Raw genomic sequence first — 22,331 nt, 5'->3', positions numbered from 1 at the left:
TTGTGTAGGTTAGCCAGTAGATGGCACTATATCAACATCTTTTCTCCGATCACATGTCTTCACGGCTCTGGTCTTCATCAGTTCATCCATGTCCGTGCTTGTCGTGCAAGTCCACTTGAGCCCTCACTGTACAGTTGGTCAAACGTGGGCTTCATCACAAACGCTACCCATGTAGGCTATATAATCCAATGTACGTTTTAAAGTTTCTATTTGTTATTATAAACGTTCCGTTCGTATCAGTGTGCTGAAAATGACGTCGAACAAAGATATAGGCCTAGTATTTAATAGTATTTACGATTTAATAGTATTTACTATGGGCATTGACGATCTTCAGGTTCCATGCATCATTGGAGAGAAGCTCTTCGCAAGCCTTTGTGATCCAAATCACATCTCTTTATTGGATTATAAAGTGTTATTGTATGGAATCATGCCAGGAACACATATATGAAGGGATGCATTGAGAAATGTATTTACAAGAAATGTTTTTGTAATTTAACATTGGCAATGGAAATAGTCATTTGACAGCAAGTAGGCTACACAACTTTTGCAACAGGTGAAGGTTTATGTACTTTTTTTAAACCAAAATAAAAAAAAGAATGATTCTTACGATACTTTAGTTTTCGTTTTAGATAATACATAACGTTTAGTGTCTATATATAAACCTCAAAAACAACTAGGATGCGTCAACTCCAATCTCATTTAATGTTCTCCTCATTAATTATTAAAGCACTTAAGTCATTAAATGGTGTGTTTTGGAACATTGGACATGCTTTATTTCAGAACTTTTCACAATTTATTTAAACATCTCACATATACAAAATAGGTACAATAAACTTTGTGGCTTTTATTTTGAGAAAGAGAGAGGCCGCATAAAGCCTGTTGAAAAATGATGAATGTGCTGTCAGAATGAACAGTGGATGGGGATGTAAAAGAGAAAGATGCCTGAACAAAAAAGAAAATTCTAGAAAATAAAAAAAACAAGACAAACATCCGATTTAGGAACATTCCACCTGCTTAAAATGGGGGTTATTAGTGGGACCTGTGCAAGACTCGTCAAAGTCAATACAAAGTAATACAGTAAAAGTGGTTCACTCCACAGCGGCATGTTAGCACCATAGATCTCTGCTTCAAGTAAGTGAGCACCTTTCATACATGACAAAGCTTGAAGCCTTACAACTCATAACATCTAGGTTGTGGATCTGGTTTTTCAATATTATTTCCTTAAGTACAGGCATGAGGTAGTTTAAACCATTTGATTTTGGAAAGTTGTGGTTTTAAACCTCCTCTTTGGAAGATATACAAAGACCACAAAATGATGCATACTTTCAGCGTTTTTATTACACTTCTTTTTATTTTTTACAAAATGATGACATGTCCCACAAGGTGTTTTCCCGCGTCTGTTGGGCTGCTGTATTAATTTGCATTGCACAACGCTCCATCCAGTCCTTTAGTCCACTCCAATAGGGGGGCCAGTTTAAGCAAGTGGATGCGCAGAGAGAAATCGGCAATTGGTATCAAAAAAAAAAAAAAAACAAACACAGAAAGAAGGGCAGAGATTTTTGTCGCTTTTTCTTTCTTTCTCTCTTTTTTTTTTAATTTATCATGAGTCTATTCATTTGAAACAGACTGGGCCAATGTCCAAACCAAACTCCTGTTCAGCTCCACCAATGTCCAAAGGAGCAATGTCGAGGATGGGCAGACGAGATGGTTTATTTGTTCTGTATTCGATGACTGTCTTGCTCCACAGGCCAGTGTGTTGCTGCGGAGGTGATCGACACAGAAGGAAAAAGCACAGTTTCAGAAAATGCAGATCACTAAGGTTTGGCAGCTCCCAGATAACAAACCTAACCAGCTATTTGTATCTTGAGCAAAATGTTTTAAAGCCCTCCCCTAAATCCCATGTTATCCTGCTCTATGCTCCATAAGGATGTCATCCATGTGTATAATACACATGGATGATGTCTGTGATGACAATGATTGTAAATAACGTCAAATTCTAAGAGACAGCAACGAGAGGCAGAAATGAAAAGAACAAAGACACATTAGCTATGCTACCTAATTTGATATCGGAACACTTTGGGATCCGTTAAACTAGGCTAGTTTACTTTAGCCATGTCGTAGCTTAATACTTACAGTGCAGCCATCCTCCAGCACGTTGAAGGTGAAGCGGCTGTTTCCCTCGGCTCTCAGCTCCACGTCGTTGGATCCTTGCAGCAGCACGGCCTTCTTCAGGTTACCGCTCTCTGCGTCCATGTAGGCCACGCTGTTCTTGCAGTGGTAGGTGACGTTCTGGCTAGCCTGGTTAGCCAGCAGGCGCATGAAAGCCAGCTGGGTGGCCATGCTCTGAGGGCTCAGGGTCTCGTCGTTGTACGCGAACTGGAAGACAGACCAGACAGTTTGTTTTAGAGTTCAAACTGTGATTGTGTACTGTGACAGAGGATGTGTACTACGATACTATGGTACTGTGAAGATACTAGGTAAGGCTTTTGTCATTATGTCCCCTTTTGGAATTAAAGTAACAGTAAAACATTGAAATCTATTTGAATGGGTCTACCTTAAACCTTACAGTCATCATAAAGACTTGGGTCAAGCAACCTAACAAGTGAGATAATATCTAGTCCTACACACTGAAATATATTAACCTTGTTCTTGTTCTCTAAACAAGAACCTCCCAGACATAGAAAAAGCCTATGATGTCTAACAAGCTAGTCAACCCAGTCTGTCAATTAGCCAATGGCGAGAGGTCTCTCGTGTCCACTCACCTCAGTACCGCCATTGATGGTCTCTCCGAACCAGACGTGCTTCTTGTCCTGGGCGCTCCTGTACCAGTTCTTGCGGGCGATGCTCTCGGGGTGGGCGTAGATGCAGGTCTGGCCAGAGGAGAAGTCACAGAAGACCTTGATGGCATCTGTGGTGCAGCCCTGGTTGGGGTCGATCCAGTAGTAGCCTGAAGCGAGGGAGAAACAGAGAATCAGAGAGAGAGACAGGTCAGAGAGAGAGACAGGTCAGAGAGAGAGACAGGTCAGAGAGAGAGAAGTTCGCGTGCATCAGGAAGAGAGTTCTTCATCAGCAAATCGAGAAACAATCGACCTTTCCTATTCCCTCTCACACACTGAAAAGATAGCTAAGCTATCTGGGTGTCCGGTGGCCCACTCACCGCTGGTCCATTCGGGGTGACCGAGGCGGATGTCTCTGCAGGTGCGGGCTGGGTTCTTCCTGGAGCCGTCGGGGGAGAGCAGGTTCTCGATCTGGGAGTTCAGGGACTTGATGGTGGCGTCCACCTCGTAGTCCTTGGCTCTGAGGGCGGGCTGGTCGGCCCTGTACTCATCGTAGCCTCCGGACACATCGTATCCACCGCCGGCGGGGCCGGGGGGCCCGGGGAGACCAGGGGAGCCAGGAGGACCCTGGAGGGAGGGGAGGTGTTAGCGAACAACAGCTAGCTACAAGGGTATCTTTAACCAGTCTGGCGCTTGCCTTACTGACTGCCTTCCTGACTACATTTGATTTTGTGCTGTTGTGAATGAGGAAATATGCTATCATGGGTTTACTTTGGGTACTTTATTTTGTTGTATTCCTGACAGCCTTGCTGACTGCCTGAGAGTCAGCAGGTGTGTGAGGGGAGGAGAGGAGCACTCACAGCAGGTCCGAGGTGTCCAGGGGGTCCACGGTTACCGGCGGGTCCGATAGCACCATGGGATCCAGCTCTGCCATCCTTACCAGCTGGGCCGTGGGGTCCAGCAGGGCCCTGCACGTGGGAGGGGAGGGCAGGAAGTGGGGGGTGGATGGGAGGAAGAGAGGGGAGGGGAGAAAGGGAGATGAGAGAAAAGGGAAGGCGAGAAGAGAGGAGAGGCCAAGAAAACACTGTTAAACACAAGGCTTGCAATGGAGTAAATTGAGAGTGATAACGGCAACTGTTGATAAAACTACGGCATGTAAAAGACTTGTGGGCCTATTTCCATATGCCCATATATGTGAGAAGAGGTGCAACAAGATTAGTGGTGCATTGTGGGAAATGTAGTTTACTTACTCTAGGTCCAGCAGGTCCGGCGGGACCAGCAGAACCAGAATCACCAGAAGGACCCTGAGAGAGAGAGAGAGAGAGAGAGAGAGAGAGAGAGAGAGAGAGAGAGAGAGAGAGAGAGAGAGAGACAGACAGACAGACAGACAGAGAGAGAGAGAGAGAGAGACACATGATTACTGAAGCTGCACACACACCAGGACCAGGTGGGATCTAGGAGTGTGTGTGTGTGTGTAGACAGGGTTTGAGGAGTGTGTGTGTGTGTAGACAGGGTTTGAGGAGTGTGTGTGTGTGTAGACAGGGTTTGAGGAGTGTGTGTGTGTGTAGACAGGGTTTGAGGAGTGTGTGTGTGTATGTGTGTACACTGGGTGTGTTCTATCACGTACGTTGGGTCCAGGCATGCCCTGCAGACCTCCATGTCCTCTCAGGCCCTTCATGCCACGGTCTCCCTTCTCTCCGGCGACGCCCTTCTCACCTCGAGGCCCAGCGGGGCCCTGCACACACACACACAAACAATGTTGGTGAACTGAAATAGCACTGACATTCATAAACACGGTACATGTTGTGCACTAACAGATGAACAGTTCCCTAGAATGTAGTACGCTATGAGATAAATGTAGCATGCTATCAGATAAGTTGACTAGTGTGTCTAGTGGTTTACGTACAGGGACACCCCTAGCTCCGGCAGGTCCAACAGCACCAGAAGCACCAACGGGACCCTGGACAGGGAGCAGAATGGATGAATGAATCACTGAATGAATCAATGCGTGACTGGTGAGTGAGTGAGTGAGTGAGTGAGTGAGTGGAGGATGGAGTGAATGAATGAAGCCCTGTGTGAAGCATATGTTACATTGTACTAAAAAGTAAACAAATATATTTTCATGAATCAATGAGTGAGAGAAAGAGAGAGAGAGAAAGAGAGAGAGAGAAAGAGAGAGAGAGAGAGAGAGAGAAGAGAGAGAGAGAGAGAGAGAGAGAGAGAGAGACAGAGAGAGAGAATGGCAGATGAGTGAGTAAACAGACGTACAGACTCTCCTCGGCTCCCAGGGCGGCCGACAGCTCCGGAGGGCCCTGCGGGTCCTGGGGCTCCAGCCAATCCCATCGCTCCTGGAGATCCAGGCTCACCACGGTCACCCTAACACACAGGTCAAAGGTTACAGCTCAGGTTCAGAGGACTTCAGATCCAGTGTTTGTGTGTGGTGTGGGTGTGTGTGTGTGTGTCGTGTCACCTTGAATCCAGCTGCACCAGGTCGTCCAGGAGGACCATCGTTGCCAGGGCTACCCTGTGGAGAGTCACACGACCACGTCAGTTGTTATGGCGACCGTGTAAGTTGTCACGGCGTCGCAAAGCTGAGGTGTGTAGGGTTGAAAGTTTGGGCGTGGCTCCTTACCTCACGGCCAGCCTCGCCCTGTCCTCCGGTCATGCCGGGCATACCGATGTTGCCAGCGGGGCCGCGAGGGCCAGGGGCTCCGGCTGGTCCAACTCTACCAGGCTCACCCTAAGAGACACGGAGCACCACAGGGGCAGGGAAACACACACTCAGTCAAACACACGTCTTTACACCCTGTACCTGCCAGGGCGGCCATTTTGAATCTAGTTTAGATTTTTTTGCGTTCGATTTGAACAGAGTCCTGGATGTGTGTGAGGAGATGTGATATTACACATTCACTGTGGGAACTGTTTTGTTTTAGATTCTACTGATGGCCTGGCGTAAGGATATGCCTTATGCTGTTAAGTTGTACGACTGCACAGTGATCTCCGATGCGATTTAGCAACTAGCTGAAGAAAATGCTTTTGTCACTCGCTGTTATTTCAGCTGTGAAGTAGGAACACGACGAGCGTGTTTGTGAAGATGGAACAGGTTTACTCACGACAACACCAGCTCCGCCTGGAAGACCACGGTCTCCTCTGGAACCTGGAAGCCCGCTGAATCCCTGAGAACCAAGCTGACCAGAGGGTCCTGGGGAACCTGGAGGACCCTAAACACACACACACACACACACACACACACACGTGTCACGTGTAACTCCAATTCAACCATCAACTTCTTGGCGAATTAGCTGCGATTGAAACAACGTCGTTAGCGACTCTCAGACTCCAGAGTGAGGCTGGACGAGGGTGCGGGCGAGGGGCCACTTACAGGGGGCCCACTCTCTCCAGAAGGTCCCTTGTCTCCAGCCAGGCCGGCGGGCCCAACCATGCCCTGTTCTCCCTGGGCTCCTCCTGGGCCGGTGTCACCACGGGGGCCGCGAGGGCCGTCCTTTCCACTGGGGCCCAGAGGGCCTGGGGGTCCCACAATACCCTGCAGGAGAGAGGGGCTCGTCGTTATTGTGGAAAGAGAAAGGGTGTGTAGGGTGGGAGTCAGGTGGCTGAGCGGTTAGGGAATCGGGCTAGTAATCAGAAGGTCGCTGGTTTGATTCCCGGCCGTGCTAAATGACGTTGTGTGTGTGTGTGTGTAAATGTAAATGTAATGTGTGTGTGTGTGGAGAGTGTGTTTAAATGTGTGTGTGAGGGTGTTGGTGTGTGTGTGTGTGTGTGTGTGTGTGTGTGTGTGTGTACTCACTGCAGGGCCAGGAGTTCCAACTCTGCCAGCAGCACCAGGGAAACCAGTCAGACCCTGAGAGGGAACACACACAGGTTACCCCGGAGACACAAGCCCACAACCACGACGGTGTGTGTGTGTCTGTGTGTTTGTGTGTGTACTTACATTAGGCCCACTGTCACCACGAGCACCAGGGGGTCCAGCAGGACCTGCAGCACCCTACACACACACAGTCAGGAAACAGCAGTTAGAGGATGTGTGTGTGTGCAGAGGGTGTGTGTGTGTGTGTGCAGAGGGTGTGTGGGGGTCGTACAGGGGGTCCAGACTGTCCAGCGGGCCCTGAAGGTCCTGCCAGGCCAACGTCTCCCTTTCCTCCAGCAGGGCCTCGCTCTCCCTTGGGTCCAGCTTGACCTCCAGCACCCTGGAGAGAGAGTCACATGTCAGTGGTGACTGTCAGTCACATGTCACTATGGTGACTGTATGTTTGTGTATGAAATAGTGGTTGACAAGTGTGTGTGTAAATGGTGGCTGACATAAGTGTGTGTGTTTGTGTTTCAAATGTTTGATAACATGAACATGTGTGTGGTTCTGCGACCGCAAATAAATAAATGAGTGGCAGATGAGATGTGTGTGTTTCAGTGTGTGTAACTCTGTGAGAAGGTGTGTGTTTCAGTGTGTGTAACTCTGTGAGAAGGTGTGTTTCAGTGTGTGTAACTCTGTGAGAAGGTGTGTTTCAGTGTGTGTAACTCTGTGAGAAGGTGTGTGTTTCAGAGTGTGTAACTCTGTGAGAAGGTGTGTGTTTCAGAGTGTGTAACTGTGAGAAGATGTTTGTTTCAGCGTGTGTAACTCTGTGAGAAGGTGTGTGTTTCAGCGTGTGTAACTCTGTGAGAAGGTGTGTTTCAGCGTGTGTAACTCTGTGAGAAGGTGTGTGTTTCAGAGTGTGTAACTCTGTGAGAAGGTGTGTGTTTCAGCGTGTGTAACTCTGTGAGAAGGTGTGTGTTTCAGCGTGTGTAACTCTGTGAGAAGGTGTGTGTCACGAAGCTCTTACAGGGGGTCCGGCGAATCCTGGAGGGCCAGCAGGGCCGCCCTCTCCTCTCTCTCCCTGTGAGGTCAAACACACGGGTCAGCCCTCAAACACAACATCTCCTGGACCATCTCTGCTGTGTTCCTCTACCAGAGAACAGGCAGCTCTCAGAGCAGAACATGGTTCAGATGTCAGCGTGACAAGGCTGTGATAAGGTTGGTGTATTTAAAAAACAGTAAATAAAAGAGACAGGTGTGCAGACTTACGGGTGGACCACGGAGTCCAGCAGGACCAGCTGGGCCGAAGGAGCCGGTCTCACCCTGAACCACAACAACACAAGCACACGTGTCAGAAGAGTGGAATACTGAAGTCTGCTTTGAGGATAATATACTCTTTTTCTTGGGTGGCTGTAGTGATGTGGGGGGGCGTGTTCACCTTGTCGCCGTTAGCTCCGGCAGGTCCTGGGGGGCCACTGGGTCCGGGGGCACCCTGAACGAGACAGGAAGTGACATGCTCACACTTTGGTGCCGACAGGAAAACTACAGGATGTTTACTGATGTTTATGAGTTACTTGTATACTAGTTACATGTTTACTGATATTCAGGAGTTACTTGTTTACTAGTTACATGTTTACTGATGTTTACTAGTAACTTGTTGACTAGTTGCGTGATCATATTTACTAGTAACTTATTTACTAGTAACTTGTTGATGTTTACTGGTAAACAACTTGAGCAGAGGGACTTACACGGGCGCCATCTCTTCCCAAGTTTCCTTCCAGTCCACGGTGTCCTCCTTCTCCCTGTGTTAGGGAGACAGGAAACGGTCAAACTGAGAATAATTCGAGCTGCTGTTAAATGTGTCAGCCAAATGTGTATTTTTAAATAAATCATTAACAAACAAGGGAAGCGGGGAGGATGGCGAATGGGGAGACGGGGGGGGGGGGGATTGAGAGAGGGAGAGGGAGAGGGGGAAGGGAGGGAGGGAGGGATGAGAGGGAGAAAGGAGGAAACAGATGGCACATTTTGGGGCATCTACCTTCTCTCCCTTGGGTCCAGCAGTGCCACCAGCACCACGCTCTCCAGGCATCCCACCAGCCCCCTGGTGACCCTGGGCACCGGCCGGTCCAACGGAACCAGGCTCTCCCTAAAACAAAGACCACAAGAATGGTTTCGACCACAAAGGTTCCTACTGAGCCACAAACATCTTTAAGATGAACGTTCTATTCTAAACTCCTTTTTAGAGACAAGCAGGATGTGATTTAGTTCCTACTGTATCTGTAGTACAGTGTTATTGTATGCTCCAGTGGTACACCGGTCAGCTTTAGGGTGTTTATCTTCGACAGGTGAGTGCTGGTGAGCTACCTTGCCACCATCAGGCCCTGGGGTTCCAGCAGGTCCACGAGCACCGATGGCTCCCTGGGGTCCAGCAGAGCCTGCAGGTCCTGGGTTACCACGCTCTCCCTGAAACACACACACAGTCAGTCACCACCCGTGAGTGTGTGTGTGTGTGCGGTGTAGAGTTGGACAGGTGTGAGAGAAGACAGGTGGACTCACCTTGCCACCAGCAGGCCCTGGGAGTCCCTGGTCTCCGGGGATACCCTACAAACAAAACAAAATTTGTTTATGGTTGACCAAATAAAAAAATGTGTCTCTCCTAAGTGTGTGAGTCAGAGTGTGAGTGTGTGTTTGTGTGAGTGTGTGTGAGTGTGTTTGTGTGTGTGTGACTTACTCTGTCTCCTGGCTTGCCTGCCTCTCCAACAGCACCAGCGGGGCCAGGCAGACCCTGAGCACAGAACATGGTTAATCCAAGAGACCCAGAACATGGCTAATCCCACTAACCCTGAACATGGTTAATCCCATTTATCCTGAACATAGTTAATCCCAGTCCCACTTGACAGGGTACCTTTCACTGTCATCACATACTGCTACTACTGCACCTGACCAGGTACCACACTACAACACTGGCAACTCGTGAACAGACTTTCCACAGGAGGGAGAAGTGTGACGTCGTGTAACGGAAACGAGACCAACCTGGAAACCAGGAGCTCCTGCAGGTCCTTGCTCTCCCTTCTCTCCTGCGTTACCCTGGTGACAGAGAAAAGGTCAGGAGTCAACACATACGTTCCATCACAACCAGGAAGTCCTTGGAGAAGTAGGCTACTGCTGTGGTTGTAGCCGTTCGCTAACGCAAGCCATTGCACCGGGAGCCTTGTGTGGGCTGGTTCTTGGGGTACTTACGACTTGTCCGACTGGGCCGCTGGGGCCGTTGTTGCCATCGGGACCGGGAGCACCCTGAACAAAGAGAACAGGGATGGATGGTGAGAGATTTTCATCCCTAGGGAGTTCTGGGGTGAGGGATTAGGATTATTCTACGTCTCTGTAGTTCTACTGTGAGGGATTGGGATTATTCTACGTCTGTAGAGTTCTGGGGTCAAATGTTATGATTATTCTACATCTGTAGAGTTTTGGGGTGAGGGATTAGGATTATTCTATGTCTGTAAAGGTGAAACTTACTCTGAGACCGGTGGGACCTCCTGGTCCCTTCTCTCCTCCTTTACCGTTCTCACCCTGAGAAAGGTAGCGAGAGAGAGAGAGGGAGAGAGAAAGAGACAGAGGGAGAGAGTGAGACAAAGAGAGAGGAAGAGAGAGAGAGAGCATGAGAGAAAGATTTGTCAGATCAGCAAGTGTTTCTTTTTCTGACCTACACTGATAGCAGTGTGTGACACTAGAATTAAGATGATGGTTAGATTAACAACATCCATTCTAACAAACGACAGACAGCCTCTCAGATTATGGACGACCCAGCTGGGTTTCCCCAGAGGGATGACGTCTGATCCAGACTGATCGTTCGACTCACAGCGGGTCCTTTGGGGCCGGGGAAGCCGATGTTGCCAGGCTGGCCTCGGGGGCCGGTGGGACCAGGGGGGCCGGTACGACCATCCTGACCAGCAGCACCCTGGGACAGGACAACACCACAGGAGGTCACGCAAGAGAGTAGAGGGCAGTAGAGTAGAAGGCAGTAGAGTAGAGGGCAGTAGAATACAGTAGAGTACAGAGGATGGCAGTTTAGTAGAGTAGAGGGCAGTAGAGTAGAGGGGGCAGTAGAATACAGAGGAGGGCAATTTAGTAGAGTAGAGGGCAGTAGAGTAGAGGCCAGTAGAATCCAGAGGAGGGCAATTTAGTAGAGTAGAGGGCAGTAGAGTAGAGGGGGCAGTAGAATACAGAGGAGGGCAATTTTGTAGAGTAGAGGGCAGTACAGTAGAGGGCAGTAGAATATAGTGGAGTACAGAGGATGGCAGTTTAGTAGAGTAGAGGGCAGTAGAATACAGAGGAGGGCAGTTTAGTAGAGTAGAGGGCAGTAGAATACAGAGGAGGGCAGTTTAGTAGAGTAGAGGGCAGTAGAGTAGAGGGCAGTAGAATACAGCAGAGTGCAGTAGAGTACAGTAGAGGGCACTAGAGTACAGTAGAGTAGAGGGCAGTAGAGTACAGTAGAGTACAGTAGAGGGCAGTAGAGTACAGTAGAGTAGAGGGCAGTAGAGTACAGTAGAGTACAGTAGAGGGCAGTAGAGTACAGTAGAGGGCAGTAGAGTACAGAGCAGTACAGTACAGGGCAGTAGAGTACAGTAGAGTAGAGGGCAGTAGAGTACAGGGCAGTAGAGTACAGTAGAGGGCATTAGAGTACACTAGAGGGCAGTAGAGTACAGGGCAGTAGAGTACAGTAGAGTACAGTAGAGTACAGTAGAGGGCAGTAGAGTACAGAGCAGTACAGTACAGGGCAGTAGAGTACAGTACAGTATACTCACAGAGGGGCCTTCCTTTCCAGGGGGACCAGAGCTTCCAGAACTTCCTGGGAGACCCTGGAGATGCAGAACACAGGTCACTCAAGCTCTCTCAACATGTGTGTGTGTGTGGGGGGGGGCTGTACGTGTGGGTGTGTGTGTGTGTGTGTGTGTGTGTGAGAGACTCACTCTGGCTCCAGTAAGACCAGGCTCGCCAGCACGTCCAGCATCACCAGGGGGACCGCGGGCTCCAGATGGACCTGTGGCACCACGGTTACCAGGCATGCCCTGAGGAGGAGGAGGAAGGAGGAGGAGGAGGAGGAGGGGTAGTAAGATTCATTATTATTTGCTCCCTATCTACAGAGGGACATCCCTTTTATCTTTGAGTATGGAGGGATGACATGTACCATAAAATAACAAATTCACAGTTAAACAAACTTACGATGGGGCCGGTTCTTCCCTCGAGTCCAGGCAGACCTCTGGTTCCAGCGGCACCCTGTTGGACAGGGACACACACACAGGAGTCATGCTGCTGCTCGGCACACTGGCACAGGCCTTACCCCTCCAGGTAGCTCCCAGTAACCAGCAGGGACCACAGAGGAACTCACCCTGGCTCCACGGAGGCCGGCGGGGCCAGTGGCTCCCAGCTCTCCTGTGGGTCCTCTCTTCCCCTCCTCCCCTGCAGGTCCAGGGGCCCCCTGGGGTCCAGCATGACCCTGGAGGACAACAGAGAGGTTAACAACCACAGGAATACTGCAATAACAATAATAACGATGACACTAACATATAAAAACATTTATCAAAAGCAAAATGCAGGAGGGGATTTGAACCCCCACAACCTCTTACACTGCAGTGAAATTCTCTGACCACTAAGCTACACCCAACAGAGAGGATACTCACTGGCTCTCCCTTGACACCGCCATCTCCCTTCACTCCAGCAGGTCCAGGATCACCCTGCAAGGTCACACACACACACACATCAGCACTTCTGAGCGGCCTCCAGCTGTTAGGAGACACTGTGTGGAGCTGGAGCGGGTGAGGAACATGTGCAGTCACAGTACTGTCTGTGTGGTCGGTGTGTGTTGCATGTGAGGTAAGTGTGTGTAATGTAAGTATGTGTGTATGTAAAGTCAGAGTGTGTTGTGTGTGTGTACTCACTCCCAGTCCTCTGGCCCCTGAGGGGCCTTGGGGCCCCTGGGGTCCAGGTCCTCCTCTTGGTCCTGGGAAACCAGGAACTCCACCAACACCGGGGAGACCCTGGAACACACACACACACACACACAGGTCAACTGGACGTTCAAGCAGATACAATCCTACATTCCTTATTGAAGATGATAGAATCCAGAGTCAAATAGACTGCAGTTATTTGTGTTGACGCTGTGCTCAGTGCATCAGTTATTCCAACAAACATGCTAAGTTGTCACTCTAGAACCACAAGTGACTTGTGACCTGTCAATGACCACTTCCTGTGGCAGGTGTACTTACAGCAGCTCCCTTGGCTCCATTCAAACCGTTGTTGCCAGGGTTACCCTAGAGAGGAGGAGAAGAGACTGGTCAGGCTGAGGTGAGCAGCAGAGAGAGGGAGTTAGGGTTCTGGAGTCGGGTGATGGGAGAAGGAGTTGTGAAGTCAGGATGACAGAACAACTCACAGGGGGTCCAACTGGGCCAGCGGCTCCGTTGACACCAGGCTCTCCTCTTCCTCCCTGGGGCCCAGATGGACCCGAAGAACCAGCAGGGCCGACTTCTCCCTGTCAGACAACACAGAATATATATTTAAAAAATGAATAAATAAAAGTGTTAAAGAATATACTTTAAGGTTGTGAACCCTACTGACCTTAGGACCTGGGGCGCCAGGGAAGCCAGGGGGTCCTGCAGCTCCAAGAGGACCCTGGGAACAGGAAACACACCAGGTCAACATGGGGGTCAAAGGGCAAAGTCAACACAGGTCGCAGGGTGGGGTCACCAGCTAGGTGGTGATGGGCGGGTCTGGGGGAGGTCAGAACTCACAGCAGGTCCGGAGGGTCCGGTGTTGCCGTCGGCACCACGTGCTCCAGCGGGGCCAGCAGGGCCGGCACGGCCTCTCTCACCGGGCATACCACGAGATCCCTGCAGGGAGGGAGAGGAGGGGAGAGGAGGAGAGAGGAGGAGGGGAGAGGAGGAGTGAGGAGGAGAGGAGAGGAGGAGTGAGGAGGAGAGGAGAGGAGAGGAGATGAGGAGAGAGGAGGAGAGGAGAGGAGAGGAGGAAAGAGGAGGAGAGGAGGGGAGAGGAGAGGAGGGAGGAGGAGAGAGGAGGAGAGAAGAGGAAAGGAAGGGAGAGGAGGAGAGAGGAGGAGAGGAGGGGAGACGAGGAGGGAGGGTGGAAGAGAGGGAGGGAGATACATAGCTAAATATTAATGTATCACAGGGCTCACACAAATCAAAGTGAATATCGTGAACATTTACATCGTATCCACATTTGCGTGTACAGTCATTTATAAAGCCATTTCATAATCAAACTCACAGCCTGTCCAGGGGTTCCACTGTTTCCATGGGCACCGGTCTCACCCTGGGGGAAGCAGGAGAGAGAGAGAGGTCACATCAGGCTCCAAGGTCATAGGTCAACCAAGGTCAACTTCCCATATGGATCGATGATGTCTGATACCACTGTAGACGGGTAGCTACAGAGCATGTGTGTGTCAATAACTTCACAGCTTGTCTTCTTGTGAACCTGTGTTGACTGGAGCATCACCCCCAGATATGTTTTCATAGATGCTTGTGAAGGTGGTGACAGATAGGTAGAATGTGTGTGACCTGGTTGTGACAGAGAGGTAGAATGTGTGTGACCTGGTTGTGACAGAGAGGTAGAATGTGTGTGACCTGGTTGTGACAGAGAGGTAGAATGTGTGTGACCTGGTTGTGACAGAGAGGTAGAATGTGTGTGACCTGGTTGTGACAGAGAGGTAGAATGTGTGTGACCTGGTTGTGACAGAGAGGTAGAATGTGTGTGACCTGGTTGTGACAGAGAGGTAGAATGTGTGTGACCTGGTTGTGACAGAGAGGTAGAATGTGTGTGACCTGGTTGTGACAGAGAGGTAGAATGTGTGTGACCTGGTTGAAGCGTTACCTTAGCGCCAGCCGCACCAGCCTCTCCTTTGCGTCCATCCAGACCGTTGTATCCCTGAAACACACATGAGAAACAAGTGAGTCCTCCTGGACAACCGGGACTTGGAAGTTAAAGATGGCTGACAAGCTAGCTGCCAATGTGAATTGCAGCCGGAAAATGAACCATTTCCTTAATGCTCTGGCCAATCAAATCGCATCTCGATTGTTCTCTGGCCAATCAAACTCTGCCAGGTCTATAGATGCAGGGCAGAGGCTGTCGAATCAGCATACACTTCCAGATTGACCATTCATTTCCCAGGAAGAAGGAAGCAGGAACTCAAACGTAGAGAATCCTACAGGAGTTGATAGCTAGGCCAACGCCTCCTCTTCAAGGAGTGTTCAGTTGGCTAGTAATCTGAAGGTCGCCAGTTCGAATCCCGGTCGAGCCAAATGACGTTGTGTCCTTGGGCAAGGCACTTCACCCTACTTGCCTCGGGGGAATGTCCTTGTACTTACTGTAAGTCGCTCTGGATAAGAGCGTCTGCTAAATGACTAAATGTAAATGTAAATGTAAAATGTATGACGAGGCCAAAATATCCAGTACAGCAGGAGAAACAGATATCAAGTAAACCACAGCCCAGTGTTCCAAAGGGAGCGAGCGGGTGGCAGCGGCTGAGGTGATCACTCACTCTGTGTCCCTTCATTCCAGGAAGTCCAGGAGTTCCGGGGAATCCACGTGCACCCTGGGAAGGAGAGGAACAGGAGGGTCACACATCCATCTTGGGGGAGGGGGTGGTGAAAGTGTGTGTGTGTGTGTGTGTGTGTGTGTGTGTGTGTGTGAGAGAGAGAGAGATCCATGTAGGTGTGTGTGTGTTTGGTCGTCCTCACCTGAGCTCCTGCTGCGCCTCTATCTCCAGGTTTGCCAGGTCTGCCATTGTTACCCTGCATCAACCAGGACAGGAAGTCAATCAGGTCACAAAGTCAACCAGGACAGGAAGTCAATCAGGTCAAGAAGTCAATCAGGTCAAGAAGTCAATCAGGACAGGAAGTCAATCAGAACAGGAAGTCAATCCAGACAGAAATTCAATTAGGACAAGAAGTCAACACATTTATAAAGATATACACAAATCTATTCTAAGCACCATTTAGGGTTTAGGGTATACTCTCTCTAGGTGTACTTTTCATTGATATTTTTAACTTTTCCAAGATAAATATCAAGATAAAATTGCAGGAGACTGTTTAGATTTCCGAGCAAAATGTATACTTACATCCTCACCAGCCTTGCCTGGGGGGCCTGGGGGGCCACGAGCACCAACTGGACCCTGTGGAGAGAGGAGGATAGAGAGAGGAGGAGAGATAGGAGGAGAGAGAGGAGGAGAGAGAGAGAGAGAGAGAGAGAGAGTGAGAGAGAGAGAGAGAGAGAGAGGAGGAGATAGAGGAGATAGAGGAAAGAGAGGAGAAAGGAGAGAGACGAGCGAGAGGAGAGAGAGGAGAGAGGCGAGGAGGAGAGAGGAGGAGAGAGAGGAGAGAGGAGAGAGGAGGAGAAAGAAAAGAGAGGGAGAGAGAGGAGGAGAAAGAGAAGAGAGAGAGAGATAAAGAGAGAAGATAAGGAGAGAGAGAGGAGGGAGAGAGAGAAAATCAGAGAGGAAGAGAGAGAGAGATAAAGAGAGAAGATAAGGAGAGAGAGAGGAGGGAGAGAGAGAAAATCAGAGAGGAAGAGAGAGAGAGATAATGAGAGAGAAGAGAAAGAGAGCGAAAGGGAGAGAAAGAGGACAGAAAACAGACAGAGAGAGAGGAGAAGGAGAAAGAGACAGAGAGGGGTCAAGTCAAGGTCTCCAAGGTCAATTGGGTAGATGGTGGCTTAGTCTCCACACTGGTGATGAAAAACTAAAATGAGAAATACAAATGAGAAGCAGGATTGTCCTCCTGTGAGTCCTTACAGTCTGTCCAGGCTCTCCTGGCTCTCCAGCGTGTCCTTGGAATCCTTGAGGTCCCTGTGGGTCAGAACCGCACATCAGCCTTCACATGTCCCAAGGGAAATATGTTCACTGGATAACGTGAACCCTTAATAGCTGGAGTTCAAACGGATGTGTGGATTGGTATAGATGCTAAATGAAATGGGGCAGGTCTCCAAATGTAGTCAAACAAGAAGTATCTGTGTGTGTGTGTGTGTGTGTACTTACAGGGGATCCAGGTGGTCCAGGAGGACCTCTAGCTCCCATCAGACCCTGAACAGATAAAACAGAACAAGTTACAAATAATCACAATCATATTCAACACGTCAGTATCAGATCTCTCTGCGCAAGTGTGCATTTATGTGTGTGTCTATGTGTCTATGTGTGTAAGTGTGTGTGTGAGTGTGTGTGTGAGTGTGTGTCTTACAGCGGGCCCGGGTCCAGGGTCAGGTGCTTTAGAACCATCATACTGAGCAGCAAAGTTCTGTCAGAAGAGAAGAAGAACCAGTTAAGATCCTGTCGGTTTGTAAGGAAAAACTTTATTGATTGTCTATTGATTAACACTAATCACATCCAAGAGGTTTGGATCTGGTGAGTGCTTGTAAAAAAGGTGGCCATGACAGTCAAACTCAAAATCCAAACAAATTCAGAAATTCAACATTCAAACATTTAAAAAAACTAAGACTAGAGTTTTACAGTTTGAACTGTGATTGGTTAAGATTCATAGCTGTGTAATCAGATAATACAAATTTCAGTTTTTAAATCGTTGTAACCTCCATCATTTAATAAAAAATATATATTTTTCAAATACATGACTAAGCTTGTATCCTATGGGGTCACCAATGAACCAAGATGGAGTCATGGGGTCAAAGAGGTCAAAAGGACAAAGGGTCAAAGGTCATCAGGTTACAAAGTCATAGCTGAGGTCATAGGGTCATGAGGAGAAATCAGAAGGCTAATCCAATCTGACCCTTCCCCTGTGAGAGTACTTGAGCAAACTGTGTCAAACATATAATAATGAACATGATCGTCATTTTGAGAAGAAACTCAGAGCTTCGACTCCAAGTCCAGACATGTTTCTGGTGCTGTCGCAGAGCACAATAACAAAGAGGGGGGCCGTCGGCCATTTTGACCAGGCAGGCAGACTTACTCCTCCAAGTCCAGGGGGTCCGGGGGGGCCGGGGGGGCCAGGGAGGCCTGGGATGCCATCTTTACCATCACGGCCTGGAATACCCTGGGAGAGGAACACGCGGCTGTTAGAAAACCCAGCTGGGATACTCGTTACTCTGAAAGACACGATGTGTGTTCTTCCTCTGAGACTAGGAAGAGTCGGGACTGTTGTAATCAGTGTGGCTCTGTAGCGCACAGTATGCTACAGCTAGCGACAGGCTATTCTATAGCCAGCAACAGGCTATGCTACAGCTAGCGACAGGCTATGCTACAGCTAGCGACAGGCTATGCAACTTTGGGAACAGCACCTTGGCCGAAGACTGGTCTGATCAAATGCAAATAAAGTAAAGACATCCATGATAGTTAAAACAATAGTTATTAATAAAATATCCGTTGTTGCTGATGTCATCAACACTGTGAATGTGGGCAACTGTGTCATGTACACAAGGGGGTGTGGCCTATCCACGTTGACACGACAGGTTCACATCTTTGTACACAGGTGGTCGCAAAACCATGACACATCCATACACACACAGGTAAACATCCACACACACAGGAGGAAAAATCTACACAAACAGGTAAATAAACATGCCTAAACAACCAGGTAAACATCCACACACAGGTAAATAAAAATACACACACAGGTAAACATCCAAACAAAGAGGTAAACCACCAACTGTAAGAAACTAGAGAGAAATACACCCTCTCCTACTGTAGTGTTTGTGAGACAAAAAGGCGTTGACTCACCCTGTCACCTTGAGGTCCCTTGTTTCCTCTGGGTCCCTGTGTGGAGGAGAGCACCAGTCAGACCTCAACATCACGCTGACAGCTTCAGCTAAACAGGCTCTCAGTCTCCTCACATGCAGAGCAGCTTCTCATCCTGATTCCCGTGACACTCTCTCTGGGACTAAAACCTGAAGCTTCAATAAAGGTAGTTGTAGTCTGGTCTCAGACAGGATAGGCCCTCAGATGTAACAAGTCAAACCCAGTACAAGTCGAGTACATGTTTCACGGATGTAACTGTACCGCTGTACTTGGTATGTACCTTTACTACATGTGCAAGGTATATAGATTTACAGCATGTACTAGAGCTCTACCTGTACTAGGGTTATAACCTGTACTAGGGTTATAACCTGTACTAGGGTTATAACTTGTACTAGGGTTATAACTTGGCCTTTAGGCAGATCCCCAGGCTGGCCCTTCTAACCTGTCCTCAAGTTCAAATATGTCTCTCACACTGTCAGTGCAGAATAACACGTAAGAACGTTGCTTTGCTCACCTTGCGGCTCCCCTAAACAGAAAAGAAGATAAATAAATGTAAGATTTATTTATTCAGTCTTTCCATTAGTACTTCAGTTGTTCATAGTGTGAAAGGAGAGGACATGCAGTTATGATGCTACTGTATACAAGCATACAGTAGACACACAAAGCAGTCTCATGCTCGTATCAAACCATGTGACTAGTGACTGACAGGTCCGACTGCACAGGGCTTGTGAGATCAGGGGGACTGTAGCTGAGGGTAAACTATTGTCAACCACTCAGAAGGCAGGTACAGGTCACTTCCTGTCTTACAGCACTGACTACATTACAGGTACAGGTCACTTCCTGTCTTACAGCACTGACTACATTGAGAGAGATCTACTGGTGAGCAATCTGCAGCAATCTCAAATCCCGCAGAGCATATCCAAATGGTAAAAAATTTTTTTTTGAAAAACAAAACTTTCGTCTCAAATTGATAAACGAAACGTCATTCAAACGTGTAGGATTTTGTATCAAAGATTAGCGACGCTCCGAGAGGTCTGAGGTGTTTACGGTTCCCTCTGCTGCAGATCCAGGACCTGCCAGGCTGCCCTCCTTGTCCACATCTTCACCATCACCAGGAGGGCACCAAACTGAGTCCAGAGCAGCTGCTGGGGCCCACTGCTCCCTACTCCTGTTTCACAGGAGTGAAAGGATCCTTTGTAGCGGGCAGGGAGGGGTACCTCTCACGGGCGCTAGCTCCACCAATGAGACCCTCGTCTATTGATGAACAGGAAGTGAGCAGAAATAACTAGAATTCTGAGGTAAAAAGAAAATGTTCTAAGGGATTAAATGCTCTGCTTGGCGATGAGATTGCTCAAACTGTCACAGTCTTTTCGGCTGCATCTTGTCAGGATATATTGACCGAAGAAAAAGAGGTAAGGATCGTTTTAATATTTTGTTGGATAAGTCCATGCAGATGTACTGACCGAGTCTGTGGAATTGAAGTGAAGAGATGGATGAGGGGAGGAGGAGGGAGGGAAGAAAAAGGGAAAACTTGGTTAAAAAAAAAATCTTTACAAATTTACAACGCAAATATCATAAAAAGTTAATTGCAAATAATTAAGCTTTTAACCCTTAAATATAAGCAACCATGTATTCCTTACCAGATACTATAGCAACAGTTATTAATAAGTATATATAAATTATATATTTTTTAAATACAGAAAAAGTATTTTCAATGCAAGCAAACAGTCACGATTACAGGCAACTGTATGATCCTCGACAACGCTCTACATGAGTGTCCACAGTAAGATGAACATCAGGTCTGTTTACACAGCAGACATCCATGACTGCTGTATGAGCCGCAGCATGTAAACAATCCTCTCAAACACCCCGCCAGGCACAATCTGCAGTCAGAGCATACATTCTGACACAAGCTGAAACTTACACACAGTCTCAGTGGGGGAACACAAATCAAACAATCGTAAAAAAATTAATAAATAAACTAAATATAAATGATTTGCTGTTATGCCTCTTGACAACCTGTCAGTGATGCGTGTCTGTGTTCGTCAGCAGTACTGACAGCCCTGCGCGCGGGGCCGGAGGGCCGCGAGTCCTCCCTGTTATCACCCAGGACACGGACAGCCTCTGGGGTTAAACTCAACAGCAGACGCAGCTCATACGAAACGTATGGGTATGTAGATACAAATCGGGAAAGTGTTGCTGGGGTTGAGCGGGGATGTCTGAATGATAAATTATTCCCTCGCTGTAATTTGTATCTTAGCGTAGTTTGACGGTTTGATTGTGTGGTGTGGTATCATGAATAACTCTGATTGAGACTGAGTGAATATAATTTAGAGTGCACTAGGAACTGCTACGAATTATGCATGTCTGCTCCAGTACCTAGTCTGTCCTGAGGGGGAAGACTAGCAGGGCAGACAGAGGTCTGGATACAGACCTTCCAACAGAGGTGGGGTCGCACCTCAGATGAGGCACCAAGGTGTCATGACGTCATCCGACCACAAGGTGGCACCACTGGACACGGAAAATTATAGTCGCTTAAAAATATATAATTCTATATAAAAAGTGGTCAAAGATAGACCAAAAGCACTAAAATGTAATGTTGGCTGACAGTATCACTATCGGATATGCAAATGCTACGTTGCATATGATTACTTTTAGTGACATGGCACTAGCCAAGGCCTCAACTCTAACCAAGGATGAGAGATAGACCATATTGCAAAAATACTGATCACTATAAATGTTGGAAAACTGTATAAAAAGAGCAACCTGTATCAGTGTCTCATATCTATGGGCTTCTTTAAAGACAAATAAATAAAAATAGGTTGATGCCAGGTCAGGCACTGTCGTTAACCACCAGGAGGCGCCATAACAAATCCCTATAATAAAGGTTAATTCCCTGGACGCCTGGAACAATTTGTACAACGCCCCAAACTTTTCATCACAGAACAGTTGGATTCCAACTTTTATCTAAACGTTGATAGCTCCATTGTGCTAATAACTAGTCATCGACAGCAAAGGAGATCCTACTTTAAGCTAAATGTTTCTCACAATGCCCTTGAAACGTTTTTTTTTTTATCGGTGCCTTTCTTATCAAATAATATCCGCGGAAAATAACGAAAAGTCCTCCGAGTGAACAAAATCCGTTCAGGTTTATTCAGCAAAGCCAAAAGAAAGCCTTTTAGAAGCGTTTTTAGCTGTCCTCTGCTTGTTCTCCAATTAAATTCCCAATAATCTCAAGCCAAGCTTAAACGCTGCATCGAAATCTTCACGAACTTTCCCTCTTTAAAACGGGACCAAAAATCCTCGGTCAATCACAAAAAAAAAATATATCAGTTAATTAAACTTACATTGACATGATGCTAGGTATGAAGTTACTGCGAGCAGCAACAGAATCCGAGTATCCACAAAGCTGAGCATGTCTACCTCGACATGCAGACTCCTTGTGCTGCTGAGCCCCTGTAACAACCACCTCAAGCAGGCATACAGTTATGGTGACAAGAGTAACTCCAAACTTTGCAGAAACCTGCTGCCTTGATGCTAGAATAATAAAGCCCAATCCGCCCTATTTATACGGCAGGAGGTTCCATCGTCCGCGAGTCAAAAGTCAGCCCACTAACCAATGAGAGCAGAGGAACCCTATACCGACTCCCATCCCAGCAAGGCCTGGCGCGGTCATGTGGTCCAGCATCTCCAGCCTTCTCGCAGAAACCTTGGCAGACTGTGGCGATGATGACGAGTGCAGTGATTTAATTAGATCCATTCTTTTTGAGGACGTGGACAACGTAGAGGTTTAAAAAGAAGAAAGCCCTACATTTTCTCTCATGCTTTTTTTTTATACGGCTCGTCTCTGTGGAGATGTGGCAGCGGTTGTCCGGTGTGTTCGGGCGGGTACGGTTGTTGGGCACCAGGGCTTCATCGTGTGTGCTGTGTCTTGGTACTGAAAATAAAGTGCCCACTCCGGTGCGGGCAGTAGCGTCGGTAGGCAACGGCGTTTGAT

General features: G+C 48.1%; 1 protein-coding gene across 2 annotated transcripts; it reads right to left on the bottom strand.

Moving 5' to 3' along the window:
* Positions 1 to 1,318: 1,318 nt before the first annotated feature.
* On the bottom strand, positions 1,319 to 21,881 carry col1a2 (collagen, type I, alpha 2). 2 transcript variants are annotated; one of them, XM_084696955.1, is made up of 50 exons: positions 21,682 to 21,881; positions 18,825 to 18,838; positions 18,317 to 18,352; positions 17,550 to 17,633; positions 16,827 to 16,883; positions 16,628 to 16,672; positions 16,385 to 16,438; positions 15,713 to 15,766; positions 15,333 to 15,386; positions 15,134 to 15,187; positions 14,467 to 14,520; positions 13,864 to 13,908; positions 13,371 to 13,469; positions 13,198 to 13,251; positions 13,013 to 13,111; positions 12,849 to 12,893; positions 12,522 to 12,620; positions 12,264 to 12,317; positions 11,972 to 12,079; positions 11,806 to 11,859; positions 11,553 to 11,651; positions 11,388 to 11,441; positions 10,442 to 10,540; positions 10,099 to 10,152; positions 9,823 to 9,876; positions 9,616 to 9,669; positions 9,314 to 9,367; positions 9,139 to 9,183; positions 8,947 to 9,045; positions 8,621 to 8,728; positions 8,331 to 8,384; positions 8,021 to 8,074; positions 7,852 to 7,905; positions 7,610 to 7,663; positions 6,875 to 6,982; positions 6,727 to 6,780; positions 6,583 to 6,636; positions 6,160 to 6,321; positions 5,891 to 5,998; positions 5,410 to 5,517; positions 5,248 to 5,301; positions 5,046 to 5,153; positions 4,684 to 4,737; positions 4,405 to 4,512; positions 4,028 to 4,081; positions 3,638 to 3,745; positions 3,158 to 3,404; positions 2,763 to 2,947; positions 2,134 to 2,376; positions 1,332 to 1,759 (listed from the first exon to the last, which is right to left on the bottom strand). In XM_084696955.1, exons 1-50 carry the CDS (start codon positions 21,749 to 21,751, stop codon positions 1,613 to 1,615), a joined length of 4,071 nt encoding a protein of 1,356 aa, XP_084553081.1. In that variant the 5' UTR covers positions 21,752 to 21,881; the 3' UTR covers positions 1,332 to 1,612. The 2 variants fall into 2 exon arrangements, with proteins under 2 accessions (XP_084553080.1, XP_084553081.1); XM_084696954.1 differs by lacking the exons at positions 18,825 to 18,838; positions 21,682 to 21,881 and adding an exon at positions 18,849 to 18,922 and having other exon boundaries at positions 1,319 to 1,759.
* Between the last annotated feature and the right edge of the window lie 450 nt (positions 21,882 to 22,331).

Source organism: Hypomesus nipponensis, chromosome 4 (genome assembly GCF_054491055.1).
Source record: "Hypomesus nipponensis isolate SF chromosome 4, ASM5449105v1, whole genome shotgun sequence".
Taxonomy (NCBI): domain Eukaryota; kingdom Metazoa; phylum Chordata; class Actinopteri; order Osmeriformes; family Osmeridae; genus Hypomesus; species Hypomesus nipponensis.
The sequence above is the reverse complement of the archived record's forward strand: the minus strand, read 5'-3'. Positions and strand labels throughout refer to the sequence as shown.

Coding starts and splice junctions, on each gene's coding strand:
- col1a2 (XM_084696955.1), bottom strand. CDS start 21,751: ATGCTCAGCTTTGTGGATACTCGGATTCTGTTGCTGCTCGCAGTAACT. Junction 13,470..13,863: donor GTGGAACCCCTGGACAGGCT/GTGAGTTTGATT, acceptor CCCTCCCTGCAG/GGATCTCGTGGTATGCCCGG. Junction 12,080..12,263: donor GCGGTGTCAAGGGAGAGCCA/GTGAGTATCCTC, acceptor GTTGTCCTCCAG/GGTCATGCTGGACCCCAGGG.